The sequence below is a fragment of the Amblyomma americanum genome, chromosome 3 (genome assembly GCF_052857255.1).
Source record: "Amblyomma americanum isolate KBUSLIRL-KWMA chromosome 3, ASM5285725v1, whole genome shotgun sequence".
Classification (NCBI taxonomy): domain Eukaryota; kingdom Metazoa; phylum Arthropoda; class Arachnida; order Ixodida; family Ixodidae; genus Amblyomma; species Amblyomma americanum.
Window position 1 is genome coordinate 32,859,737 of NC_135499.1, and position 14,433 is coordinate 32,874,169.

General features: G+C 49.3%; 1 protein-coding gene across 1 annotated transcript in view; it reads left to right on the forward strand.

Moving 5' to 3' along the window:
• LOC144124506 (proteasome adapter and scaffold protein ECM29) overlaps positions 1–14,433 on the forward strand; it is a 409,805-nt gene that overhangs the window by 221,760 nt on the left and 173,612 nt on the right. Inside the window, 3 exon segments of the mRNA XM_077657223.1 lie at positions 8,454–8,559; positions 12,520–12,567; positions 13,115–13,230. Coding sequence (XP_077513349.1) covers positions 8,454–8,559; positions 12,520–12,567; positions 13,115–13,230 — 270 coding nt within the window.

A 14,433-nucleotide genomic window follows, 5' to 3' on the forward strand; every position in this document is an offset into this window, starting at 1 on the left:
AAATATGAAACAACAAATGTATGTATGTCATAACTATATATGTCATAAATATATGTATATGACATATATGTATGTATGTCATAAATATGTATGTCATAAATATGTATGTCATAACAAGCCAGAACAGTCCAGAGGTGCTCGTGCTGCAACTTCACCTGCTCTGCATGCACTTCCACTGACAGCCGCTCAAGTAGATGGAGAGCCATCACCGGATGTTTTAAGCATTCTGTGCACGCAAGACAATCGCAAGAGCTTTTATCTGCGAGAAAGAAATAAAATTGTCAGGGGATCGAAGCGCTGATCTGATGAAAGTGCACAGCTTTAGATTTTCCTTTCCCTTTGCATGAAACAACTCATCTTTATTGCACTTCTTCTTTTTACTTCTTTGCACTTGCACACTTCTACTTGTTTTTTTCTCCTTGGACACATATGTACTTGACTTCTTTGCTCACTTGGTTTTGGAAGGGAGAAGTCGGTGCTCGATGTGCATGCCAATCGATTGGTCTTGATCCACATTCCTGGGCAAAGCATTCAGCATTTCATCTGTTTCAGCTGCAGCGTTAACCACGTGCCCCTTCATGCCACACTGACCCTGGTTGTACATCAATCTTCATATGTGCATACAGGGCATCTGGGGGAGGGGGGATCATCCTCTCGCTTTACTTGCATGCTTCTACTTGTTTTCCCCTCAAGAGCAGGATCCCCTGTCTGTCGTTGACATGCTCTCTGAAGGCACCACACGGTGCCGTTAAACTGTCAAGAGAAGCTCGCACACAGGCACCTCAACAGGCGAGTAGCATCCAGTACACGTGTGCTGCTCGATCTCCTGTCCTCTTCCCAGCTCACTTCCTCACCTTCCACCCTCAGGCTGCACGTTCCTCCGCTCACGTCAGAACCTCTTCCACCCACGGTAGCCACCCTCTGGGTTCTTCCCATGGCATGCCAACTGTGGTGGGTGTAGGCTTCAGAAAACACCCCCGATGGACACTTTTCCAACATGGGAGTTCTGAGCATCATCATCATCAGCCTTACTACACCCCTTGCAGGAAAAAGTCCTCTGCCATATCTCTCCAATTAACCCTGTCCTTTGCCAGTTGCAGCTGCCTTATCCCCGCAAATTTCTTTATCTCACCTGCCCACCTGCCCAGCTAATTTTCTGCCGCCCCCTGCTAGGCTTGCCTTTATCGGAGACAAAAGAGTTAAGACGGCGCCGTGCGGTGCGCGATGTTATCGGCCAACGAACCCAGGACGGCGGGAGTGCTGTGTGTGTGTGTGTGCACGTGTATGTGTGTGCACGCGGGCGGACCAGACGGCGGGCGCCCGGATGAACCGGGCGGCGGTCTGCGGGGTCATCGGCCGGCTCGTCTGCCTGTCGCCGGAAAGGAGGAAAGGGAGGACTCGGCCCGGCATCGGGGCAGTGGTTGTGCGGGACGCTGAACGGAAAGGCCGTGTTTCCAACCTCTGCTGTAAAGTTTTCTTTTGCCATTCGGCCAATTAAACAAGTTAAGTTTTACCGGATTATCTTTCTTCCTTGTGACCGGATATATAGAACGCGTACGTGGAGCACGTATTCTTTCACAAACAACAAGTTTGGTGCCGAAACCCGGGACTTCTGCTGTGGATTTGTGAGATCATCGCTACATCGCTCCAACGCTCACGATCAACGCATCCACTTCACGTAAGTCTCGGCAACGACGAATATCCATGTCATCAATCCGGTAAACTAATTGGCTTAAACGAACTGTAGAAGAGAATGGAGCGCCTTTTAAAGAAACGAAGAGTATTACGCTCGCAAACTACGAAGCTTACCAACGAAACTGAGGAGCTACAAGCGTCCCTCACGATTACAGAAGCTGTATCGTTCCACGCTCGACTCATTAAGCTGCAGCAACAGCTAGAGCACGTCAACGAAGAAATTGAGCCATTAGTACCGGAAGAAGATGCTGAAAACGAATATCAGCAAGTGTACGATTATCAAGACCGTATTACAGCGTGCCTTGCTGTACTGCAACTTCGAGTCGACAGTGGTTCGTCAACAACTCAGGCTGAAGTGAATTCGGCGGGCAGCGGCACTGCCATCCAAACGACCACGCCAGCCCCCATAACGACCACGTCGGTGAAGACGAGAGTAAAGCTGCCGAAAATTGAACTGAACAAATTAACCGGGCGGCGCTCTGACTGGCAAGCCTTTTGGGAAGTGTTTGAGCAGGTAGTGGATAAAAACGAAGACTTGACTGACACAGACAGGTTTCACTACCTGCGAGCATCGGTGACAGGCGATGCGGCTGCTGCGCTGGCGGGCCTTCCATCGACGTCACGATGTTACAGCGACGCTATCCAACTCTTGAGGAAGCGGTTTGGAAACGAAGAACTTCTTGCGCAAGAACACCTCAAGAGTCTAATTGATTTGAAGCCGGTGCGTTCTTCAGATGATGTCCGTGGTCTTCGCCGTCTCTACGACACCTTGGCGGCGCACATCAGAGGACTGGAAGCGCTCGGACGGAAGTTGGACACCTTCAGTTCAACGCTACTTCCGATTGCACAACGAGCAATGCCACAGGACATTCTGCTAGACTTCAACCGAAGGTGCGTTGCCGACACCTACCGTCTCGCCAGCGAGCAACAAGGCTCCGTCTCCGATGCCTCATCGCACACTACGGACGAGACTGGAGAAGGTACCATCTCTTCATTTTCTAAGTTACTCTCCTTTTTGAGAGTAGAGGTCGAAAGCAGAGAGAACTTGGCTGCACTGCAAGGCATGGACCTCTGTCGACAACCTAAAGAAGGCACTAAAGAGAGTCACAAGCAGCTTCGTAAAACGCATGACAAGCACGTCCGATCCGCAGCGATGTTGCATCGGAGCTCGAGCCCGCTGACCTGCTTCTTCTGTGACTCTAACGACCACCAAACGCACAACTGCGACGCCTCAAAAGGTCTACAGGAGAAGAAACGACCTTTGCAGTCGTCCGGCCGTTGCTTTAGGTGCACGAGAACTGGACATCGGTCACGAGCATGCCGCGTAAACCTGCAGTGCAACAAATGCCGCAAGAGGCATGCCAGCACGATGTGCGACCCGACGTGCTCAAGTAACAGGCCACCCGAAGCGAACCGAACAGTGACTAATGCACAGATAAGCCTCGAAGCTACGACCACGGGAGACAGCTCCGCTCTCAAAAGAACAGTTTTGTTACAGACCGCGACTGCGTTATGTAGTGGAGAAACTTCCAACGCGCAGGTGCGAGTCCTGTTCGACGGAGGAAGTCAGCGCTCCTACATCACCTCTGACACCTCACGGAAAATGGGATGCACGCTTCTCGGGCATGAAAGGCTGACTGTCGGTGTGTTCGGAGGCCACCAAGAGGAACGCGAGTTCCGAAGAGTCAGAGTTACGCTAAAGACGAGGCGCGGATGTGAGCGCGAGCTCGAAGTGCTGGAAACAGATGTAATTTGTGACCAGCCGATACCCTCGCCACCGGGAAATGTACTGCAAAAGTTGATATCCCTCGGGTACGAAGCAGCTGACTTCTCAACAGACAGCGGTGCAGAAAAGGTTGAGCTGCTCATCGGGTCTGATCATTTATGGGACTTCACGACGGGCAGATGTGTCAAATTAGGAAAACGACTGAGGGCAGTAAAAACATCAATTGGGTGGACTGTTCAAGGGCCTATTGAGAGCGATATCGAGCAGACAAACTGCCTCCACACCGTGACAATGCGAACTTCAGTGATTGAGAAAGAAACAACTGATATTCTGACCAAATTTTGGACCTTAGAATCAATTGGGGTGAATGAGAGCGAAGACAACGAAAAACCATGTGAGGCCTTGGAGTTTTTTGAGGACAACATCAAGCGAGACGGTAATCGTTATGAAGTTGCGTTGCCCTGGAAATCCGAGATTTCACTCGAGGACAACAAGGAAATTGCGCTAAGCGACTCAGTCAGCTGGCCAACCGGCTCAGGAAGGCTCCTGACCTGCTCCAAGAGTATGACTCGACCATTAGGCAGTATGGCGTCTCCGACATTGCAGAACGGGTAGAAGACGAGACCATCCGCAACCACTGCGTTTATCACATGCCTCATCAAGCGGTCATTCGCGATTCCCGAAAACTGAGGGTCGTATTTGATGCTTCCTCCCGCAGAAAGAATTCCAAGAGTCTCAATGATAACTTAGAGACTGGACCCAATCTAACTGCGGACCTCGTGGGGCTCCTTCTTAATTTCCGCAAGTACCGAGTTGCACTTGTCGCTGACATCCAACAGGCCTTTCTGCAAATTGGAATCCGAGAACAAGACAGAGACGCCCTTCGATTTTTTTGGTTCCGAGAGACCCCTCAGCCCGGTTCTCCGTTGCCTCCCATTGAAACGTGGCGCATGAAGCGAGTTCCGTTTGGAACCACCGCGAGCCCATTCTTACTCTCCGCTACTCTTCAGCACCACCTGAAATCGTGCGAGGAAGGTTTTCCCCACACCGCGAGCCAGCTGCAACAAGGCCTTTATGTAGATGACCTACTAACTGGTGCAGATGACGAAGAGGAGGCAGTGAAGCTATACACCGAGGCCAATGCAATCTTCCACGCCGCCTCGATGAAGCTGCACAAGTGGTCGTCGAACAACGAGAGGCTGCGCCAGCTATTTGGGCAAGACTGTAACGAAACCAAGCCTCTGGGATTTGTGTCCGGTGTACTCAAGGTATTAGGACTGGCATGGGACCCCATTACAGATCGCCTGACCTTTCCGTCTTGCGTCACAGACGACACTGGTAAACCAGACACCAAACGGTCCATGCTACAAACTACGGCACGGATTTACGACCCGTTGGGATGGCTGTCACCCTTTATCGTGCGGGCCAAGATCTTGTTTCAGAATCTGTGGCGACGAAACGTGGAGTGGGATGATCCCCTACCAAGTGATGTAGCCGAAAGGTGGCTTACATGGCACGGTGAATTAAAACACCTCTCTGAAGTACAGGTGCCGCGGTACTATGGGGCGGACGTAAACGGGCAGTCAACAAAGACGGATCTACACATCTTTGCAGACGCCAGTCCCGTGGCTTATGGGGCGGTCGCATACCTTACCATCGCCTCGGAGGACGGCCTGAATTCAACGGTTGTGATGAGCAAATCGAGAGTGGCCCCCCTGAAAGAACTCACTCTAGCGAGGCTGGAACTCATGGCATGTTTGCTTGCTGCTCGACTATGCAGCTACATCCTAAGCACGATCGAACTGCACCCTGTTCGAGTAATTTTGTGGACCGACTCTGCGATAGCGCTCCACTGGATACGAGGAGATGCGGGACGCTGGCAGCAGTTTGTGCGAAACCGTGTATGCGAGATTCAGCGCGTCACCGGCGGCTATGAATGGAGGCACTGCCCAGGAAAAGAGAATCCTGTGGACCTCCTGACGCGCGGCGTTTCCGTTTCTCACCTTGCGGCCAGCGACGTGTGGTGGACAGGGCCCCAGTGGCTCCGCAAACCTGATGGCGAGTGGCCACAGGGACTAGTGCAGAACGCGTTCTCTGATGCGGAACTGGAGCTAAAACAGCCAACGAAGGCGCTGCCGGCCATGTCATCCCAAGTGCAATCCCCTTCATTAATGGACATTCAGTGCTACAGCTCCTTCATCAGACTGATCAGAGTCACAGCTTGGGTGCTTCGATTCGTCTCAAGGATGAGACGACGCAACGATGAAGTCGGAGCTCTTACCGCCGAAGAACTCGATCAGGCTGAAATATTTTGGATCCGCAACGAGCAGAGGGAAGGCTTTCACAGAGAGCTAAAAAGCGTTCATAACCAGCAAGCTTTCCCCGTCGACTCTCCACTCAGAAATGCTTCTCTTATGGTGGACGACAAGGGAATCCTGAGAATTGATGGACGGCTACAACGTAGTCACCTGGACTATGACGCTAAGCATCCCGTCGTGATACCTAAGCAGAGCCACCTATCGAAGCTGCTTGCTCTTTACTGTCACCGCAAAGTGCTGCACGGAGGGATACGTTGCACCTTAACGCAGCTCAGGGAAAGGTATTGGGTGATCGGAGCGAGGCAGCTGGTGAAGAGGACTCTAAAAGAATGTGTAACATGCCAACGGTTCAACGCTCAACCAGCAAATCAAGTGACTGCTCCACTACCTAAAGACCGCATAACCGAGGCCCAACCCTTTCAGGTGACCGGTGTTGATTTTGCCGGGCCACTCGTTGTCAAGGGGACCTCTCCAACCAAGTGCTATATAGCGCTGTTCACCTGCGCAGTCACTCGAGCTATCCATCTGGAACTGGTCAGCGATATGTCAGCGAGCTCATTCCTTCTCGCATTTCGAAGATTCACCGCCAGACGAGGACTTCTGAGCACCATCTACAGTGATAACGCTCTCACATTCAAGAAAGTGAACAAGGATTTGGGACGTCTCTGGGATGCGATGCGAAGTGGCCAGGTGCAAGAGTACATTGTAAGCGCTCGGGTTCAGTGGAAATTCATTGTAGAACGCGGACCCTGGTGGGGTGGCTTCTACGAGCGTCTTGTCGGACTGACGAAGCAAGCGTTGAAGAAGATTCTCGGAAGAGGCTACCTTACACTTGAGGAAATGACAACTACGCTGACCGAAGTGGAAGCTGTACTGAATTCCCGCCCACTTACACACGTTTACACAGAGCCAAATGAACCGGAGCCCCTTTGCCCTGCTATGTTTCTTACCGGAAAACGACTGACCTCTCTACCAGCGCTACAACGAAAGGAAATCGCCGCTCTGACCTATGACCACCTGCGACATATGATCTCGACTCGTAATAAAGCGTTGGAGGGGTTCTGGAAGCGCTGGTGCTCTGAATACTTAAAGGAGTTGCAGCTGACACATTCCAAAGGCGTTCAACGTGGAAGACAAGTTGACATTGGCGATGTGGTCCTCTTACAAGAAGCTCTGCAGCCGCGCCAAATGTGGAAGCTTGGAATGATTGAAAGGGCTTTCACTGGAAGAGACAACAAGGCAAGAGCTTTTGAGGTCCGAATGCCAGGGGGGGCAAGACTTCGGCGGCCGATTCAACTTATATACCCTTTGGAACTCTCCGGCTAACAAGTGACTTCCATCATTTGGGGGGGAGTGTGTCGGAGACAAAAGAGTTGAGACGGCGCCGTGCGGTGCGCGATGTTATCGGCCAACGAACCCAGGACGGCGGGAGTGCTGTGTGTGTGTGTGTGTGTGCACGTGTATGTGTGTGCGCGCGGGCGGACCAGACGGCGGACGCCCGGATGAACCGGGCGGCGGTCTGCGGGGTCATCGGCCGGCTTGTCTGCCTGTCGCCGGAAAGGAGGAAAGGGAGGACTCGGCCCGGCATCGGGACAGTGGTTGTGCGGGACGCTGAACGGAAAGGCCGTGTTTCCAACCTCTGCTGTAAAGTTTTCTTTTGCCATTCGGCCAATTAAACAAGTTAAGTTTTACCGGATTATCTTTCTTCCTTGTGACCGGATATATAGAACGCGTACGTGGAGCACGTATTCTTTCACGTACAACAGCCTTCTCTTGGAACTCAGTCCGTTACCATTAATGGCCATTGGTTATCTTGGTTTCTCATTACATGCTCTACCCAAGCTCATTTCTTCTTGAATTTTGACTAGGATGTCACTAACCCGCTTTTGTTCCCTCACCCACTCTGCCCTCTTCCTCTCTCTTGATGTTGCACCTATCATTTTCGTACACATTAAAAATTTGGCAGAGAACAATGTACAATTTTTGCACATGCAATATTCAGCTAGTACATTTCCCAGCTAGGCCAGGGATTAGAGCTTACTCATAAGAATAGGCCGCTGCGGTTTCTCTGTGATTATTGCACTCGGCTGCTGACCCGAAAGATGCGAGTTCTATCCCAGCCGTGACAGTCGAATTTTTATGGAGGCAAAATTCTAGAGGCCGATATACTGTGCGATGTCAGTGCACATTAAAGAACCCCACGTAGTCGAAATTTCCGGAGTCCTTCACTATGGCGTCCCTCATAGCTTGAGTCGCTTGGGGATGCTAAACCCCCATAAACCCAACCTTATCTATAAGAATGTTATGATCAAGGGAATTGAAATCTTTTCTGAAATCTAACAAAACTCTCAGTCAGTGCTTCCGACTTCCTATTGTCTTGAATGCACAGCTCTGCATGCATATTTGTGGCACTAGGAAAAATCTTTCTAGCCTCTGTACTGTTGTTCTGAGCGACAGTACTCTGCTGGCAGCCTAGATGGCCAGGTGTCTCTGATCCCTTCTTGTCTGCTGTGCAGCCGGAACTTGTTCTGACTGGCATGCTGTGCCTTTGTGACTTAGCACTTTCTATTTTGGCTTTTCAAAGTTCGCTTAACAATCGTAGGTGAGTAAATATTTTAATTGCTCCCACCTAGCTTTGTGTTGGGGAGAGCACAGGAAGAGGCCGTGATTGTGTGTTGGTCTCTTGTGGAATGGCCTATGTCCTGGCCTTGCAGCTGCCTTGCGCTGTCAGACCTGTTGGGTGGCCGCAATCTGGATGATGTCCTGGACTACGTGCCGCCCCTCTGGGATAACCTCTTTCGGGTCCGGGATGACATCAAGGCAAGTGTCATTTCACGGGGAGTTGAATAATGCCGCTCTGGAATTGACTTTGCATGCCCGAGGGTGGACGAGTAGGCATGTGTGAATAGTGGTTTCTTGATTCGAAGCGAATAGCGGTTTTCCTCAAATAATTTCGGATACTGCTGGTACACAAAAAGGGCTGAATGGCACAATAGGCATTTTAAAAATCATGTATTTTTCAAACACACAATGCCATTAGATGAAAAAAAGAAGCATGCATTGAATCTGTGTCAACCTTCAGCAAAAATGCCCATCGGAAATTGGGAGAGTCGACCTACATGCAGTGCCGATGTATTTGTGGGGTGCGAGACCTGTCTGTGGGACCACTGGTAATTGCATCATTGTGCAGCTGTTGTTCTTAAGCAGTGGCGTATGCACCAAGTGTCCAGCGTCTGGCACTCCATGTGTGCCATGCTAGCTCTAGCTCTTGTTGCGCCGTTTTCATGCCAAGAGCTGCTGCAGTCAGCTCAAGCTCGTTCCACGGAGGAAGGTAAGAAAGCCACACCTCCTCCACCAATTAGAGAGATTCAGCATAGCGTGATCCGCAGAGAGCCACTGCGCAGAGTCGAGGCTTTGGTCGTGCCATCCCGGAGGAGGTACGCCGAACTGAAATTACACGCAGCAAGGGTTCCACAAATATTCGCTTGCGATGAATACATCGAGATTTCGACCAAACATTTGGATCATATTCAATATCGAATAGGTTAGTGTTCGACCGAATATTCGCACATGCCTACAGACAAGTCTTATGGGAAACAAAGCTTGTGTTGCTCATTGCTTCTGATGGTGTCTGAAGTAAATGCACAGTATCGGGGCTGCTGAGCCAGTTGTTGATCGCAGCAGCAAGGACTAGGTCCCCCACACCGCTGTGCTACCCGTATTAAGTTGAGAACAAGGTGCCACAGTGGAGGGCTCGAGAATAATTTCAGCCACCGGGGGATCTTCAGCGTGCACTGACATCGCACAGCACACTGGCGCCTTCTGCATTTCGCCTCCATCGAAACACAATCGCCCCGGCCTGGCAACACACACCAATGCTGCTTGCCCGATCATGGCATGTGTTCGACAGATGGCACAGCTGGCAGACCATATGCCATTAGCCTGCGGCCGCAGCAGCAAGTACATGCCAAGTAGAGGCACTGTCTTCATCCCAGACTCTGACCAGTGCTTTGCACGTCTGCTTTCCTCTCTGACAGTGTTTCTTTTGATTTCATTCTGAGCTTATGTTCCACTAAAGGCTGATTTAGCTGTGTCTTCTATGGCAGTTCATGAAGGTCCAGGGAGTCCCAGAAATTTGTGACAGCAGTAAGCATCTGTGATGAGGCATGCAGTTCTTGCAGAATTAGCTCAAAATTGGATGGGATTCTAAAGGTGGGAGAAGGAGGATTGTGCATTCATTCAGCATGAATTTATGTATTTATGAGGCATTGGTTGATTAGATGGTGTAGTGCTCAAGTAATGATTACTAAGCTCTATTTAACTCTGTAGTGGTGAGTTGGCATCTCTTCATTCACCACCAGCGCAAAAGACAGAGTGAAGAACAAGCACTGTATGTTTGTAAGCTGCGTTTACATATAACAGTGCTTATGGCACGCACGAGGGTGTGAATGGCAGCCACAAGTCCCAGATAGTTTCAGCGGCTCAAGAGAAAAATAATTTGAAATTGAGCTGCACCGGACCGTCCACGCCTGGTGTGTGCCTGATACCGACAAAAACCTGTTCCTGTCGACATACAACAGTCACACCAACCATGATGCTAGTGAAGCTGCAACGAAAACATCCTACCTTGACAGTAGGGTTACTAAAGCAGAATAATGGCACATCATTGCGGGAAGTAAATGCAGGGAAACTGAGCCTAAGGAACAGCACCTGGGCCAAGTTGCAGCATGACCTTGTGTCAGGGTTGTGGCTGAGCATGCTAATTGTTTTAGATGCACAAATGCATGTAGTGCCAACATTTGGGGGCCTTGACATCCATTGCACCTGCAGTTCTCTGTCAAAACACAAAATCCTACCATCCGCCACATGTAGAGACGCATCCATCAGCTGGGCCTCACTTCCATTGCCACGCAGCTGTGGTCCAAAGGTTGTGCCAGGGGCTGCTGATCTGGCCAAGGGAGGGGCCACTTGCATATGGTGTTAAATGCATGCCAGCAGTAGCCAGCAGTGATGGAAGGAAGGGATGGCACAGCACGTTGGAGACAGCCAAGGGTAGGGAAGTCTTGGGCTGCAGCCTTGTGGCTCTATGCATGAATTATAGCACACAATGCAGTCCTGCAATCATGCATGTGACTGCAAATATTTTTCTTGTGCCTCTTGAATGGTGTGTAAATGAGCGTTCATGTCTGTACAAAATGGAACCTGCATGCCACCTCGAGCATTTGCATGGGCAACTGCAGATTTCGTTTAGTGATTCTGTGTCGTGTGCAGTGCAGCACGTGTCATCAAGTGTGAGTGGGAAGCTTCCTCAAGTGTGCTTTGCCTAGATGGGCATGGGCATTGAGAAGTTGGCTTTTCTCACGCCTCACAAACCTGGTTGGTAAGCTAGCTAGCTGTAGGTATGTCAAACATCGCTATCCCCTTCAGGTGCCAATTGAGTCTGCTAAGAGGAAAAATCTTTTTGTTTTGCATAAGTCGTGATTAGTAGACCAAGCAGAAGTGAAGTGTAAAAGTTTTGCAATAATTTTTAATCATTCTTGCTAAAAAATCACAGTAAAATTTTCAGAAAGACAGAGAAGAAGTGTTCCTACCACCACTGACAAGAAGCATAAAAAATGGTTTCTTCCTTCACATTCAGGTAGTCTAGCATGGGGGGTCTGAGATCCCTTTTTAATATTGGTAGGAGGCCTGAGACCCCTCCGACTTTGATCATAGCTTGCTGGGTTTGCTGGCAGTGGCACAGCATTGTGAGGGTTCTTTGCGACCATCTGTGGGCCTGCATTGCTCGGTTGGCCACGCTTCTTTAGAGGTACTCCATCGGCCATTTTCATGAACTACGCTTCAGCACTGGAGTTCAACTTTTTTCTTATAGAAGCATGGTTTTCAACACCTGTAAGCAGTGATCCCGTTTTGGGCCATACTTGCTCTAAAAAACAGTGCATCGAGGCTGGAAAATGCCAGTTTGATATTTTTGGCATTAAGGTGCCATGTCCACGTTTGTGAACGTGCCACTCTGAATGTCCACCGCAGCATGTTTTCTTTGCCTGTCACAATGAAAATTGGTGTGCCGTTTCTACATTAACCTGTTAACACATTCAGAGTGGTAAATTGCATTGTTCAGGACCATTTGAATAGAGAGCACGCAAAAATAAAAGCTACTTACTCGTCCCGCCAACAAACGTGATGTCCATCCTTATTTGCTATTTACAAACACATTTCACTATAGCTGCAAGACATGGTGCCACAAACTTGACAGGGAGGGTCAAAATGGTAAGGGCGCAGAATTTGAAGGTGGAAATTTTCCTTGTGTACGAAAATATGACCAGGTTTAGGTCGCATTCAGATATTGGGACACAGCACCTGAAGGGGATATAATGTGTGGTACTTTCTGAAGCAGTTGATTCAAGGAAAAAAGTTGCATTATATTTGCGCAAATATAGTAACATTGCTTTCAACAGGCACCAGTATCATGGCTCATCTTATAGATGCTTGTTGATGCTTTGCTGCTATAACTGCAGCACTTGACCCGCCAGCTTGCACAACTTTGTTACCAGATTCTATGTATCAAGAGAATTAAGGCGACTAAAATAATCAAATTGCAATATCGTTACATCATTCCTACTGATACCCACAAGCCCATTATTATAAATAAAAGAGAATGCGGCTGCTTACACACATTTCCACGAAAAATGCTAAAATGCGCCATTTGTTGTGGAATCGAGGAATTGGGGGAAGCTAGGGGCCTCAGCCACTACCCTCTGTCTTTGTTCACTCATGCAGGAGTCTGTCAGAAAGGCAAGTGAATCTGCACTGCGAGCACTGACCAAGGTGAGCTCTCCTTCCATGGGCTGAAATCTGTTGACACCTGCTGGTATTCTGAATATGAAATGATGCACTCCTGGAGTGTGGCTAGTGAACATCTTTATTTCTTTATCCATCTCAAAATGCCAGGGGGTATTGCATTGATACCTCAGTCAGTAGGTGATTTTTCCAATGGCTGTCAGCCAAGTTGTTTGATGGTCCTGTGCAGTGCAAAGTGAGCTGTTTTGCCACCAGGTGTCTCAGAGCCCGTGTAACATTGCACACACTTGCATGTGCCCTCAAGATGATGGCCAGAGCAGGGACTTCCACAGTGACCAGGCACACTTTTACAGGGGTGCACAAGTTGCATAAAGAATCTGAGTGGAGTGAAACTGCGAACATCTTGCCTTCAGTGTTTAGTGCACGGGGAAAGGGTTCGAAGTGTGACCATTACCTCTGCACCTTTCTTTCTTTTTGTGTGGAGAACCAGCACACAGCTTGGAGGGTGCAGTCAACAGCCAAGAAACGTGGACCGTCTAAATGGGCTCAGCTCAGCGTGCTTGTGTGTGCGCAGGCATGCGTGCGGACGTGCGATGCCCAGGCGAGTGGCCGGGAGCGTGCCCTGGGGGTGGTGCTGCCCAGCGTGGCACAGGGCCTGTCCAGCACTGTCGCCGAGGTGCGGCACACGAGGTAAGCGACACACAGGGGGCTCTCTCTTCAGCGACCTCCTCTGACCAAGTCTGTGAAGTTTGTAAAAAAATATTACAAAAATTCACGCCCATGGTACAGGTGATTCACACCCATGTACCGGCATTGGGCAAGAGTGCAGTGTATACTTCTGGCTAATACGGGGCACGCTTCAGCGTTCCTACTCACTCTGCATATAAGTAATACTAAGCTTTTCTGACCTATGTGGACAGGCGGGGGGAGAAAAACTACAATTTCAAGCGAAGAATAGCATTTATGGTTTTTGTTTGTTTTGATATGTGCACGCCTTTCTTTTTCTTGTCCAACAATACCAGCATCGAATATAGACACGAAATTACTGAAACCTGCTGTGTCAACACACCAAGTGACTGAAAAACGAGCACAACTGAGCTACTTTCACGACGGCAATTAATTTAAACAGTGACATCTCCCGCCACTGCAGTGCTACACACAGGTAAAGAACACCAATTTATTACAGATGTATCCCCCAACAGTTTCGTAGCTGAAAAAAAAAAAAAAAAACGGAACTAGCCTGGTTTTTGTCTTCAGAAGCTGCATCACCACTGTCTCTTAAATCACTTGGGACACAGTTTTCTTCGTTTATCATTCTCATGTAACCTTAATGCTTGTGCATGACATTATTGCGGTTACTCTTGTCACATTGCAACAAAATTTGCTATGGATATGCTTCACTTTGTACAGAATGTAGTTATTTTATGTTCGTTGTAATTTTATGGTGGGGAATGGGAGTCAAATTTCTTATAACCACTGTCATCATCATCATCAGCCTGACTACGCCCACTGCAGGGCAAAGGCCTCTCCCATGTCTCTCCAATTAACCCTGTCCTTTGCCAGCTGCACCCACCGTATGCCCGAAAACTTCTTAATCTCATCCGCCCATCTAACTTTCTGCCGTCCCCTGCTACGCTTGCTTTCTCTTGGAATCCACTCTGTTACCCTTCAGGATCAGCGGTTATCTTGCCTGCATATTACATGCCCTGCCCAAGCCCATTTCTTCCTCTTGATTTTGACCAGGATGTCATTAACCCGCGTTTGTTCCCTCACCCACTCTGCCCGCTTCCGATCTCTTAATGCTGCACCTATCATTTTTCTTTCCATGGCTTGCTGCGTTGTCCTTAACTTAAGCTGAACACTTTTCGTTAGCCTCCACATTTCTGCCCCGTA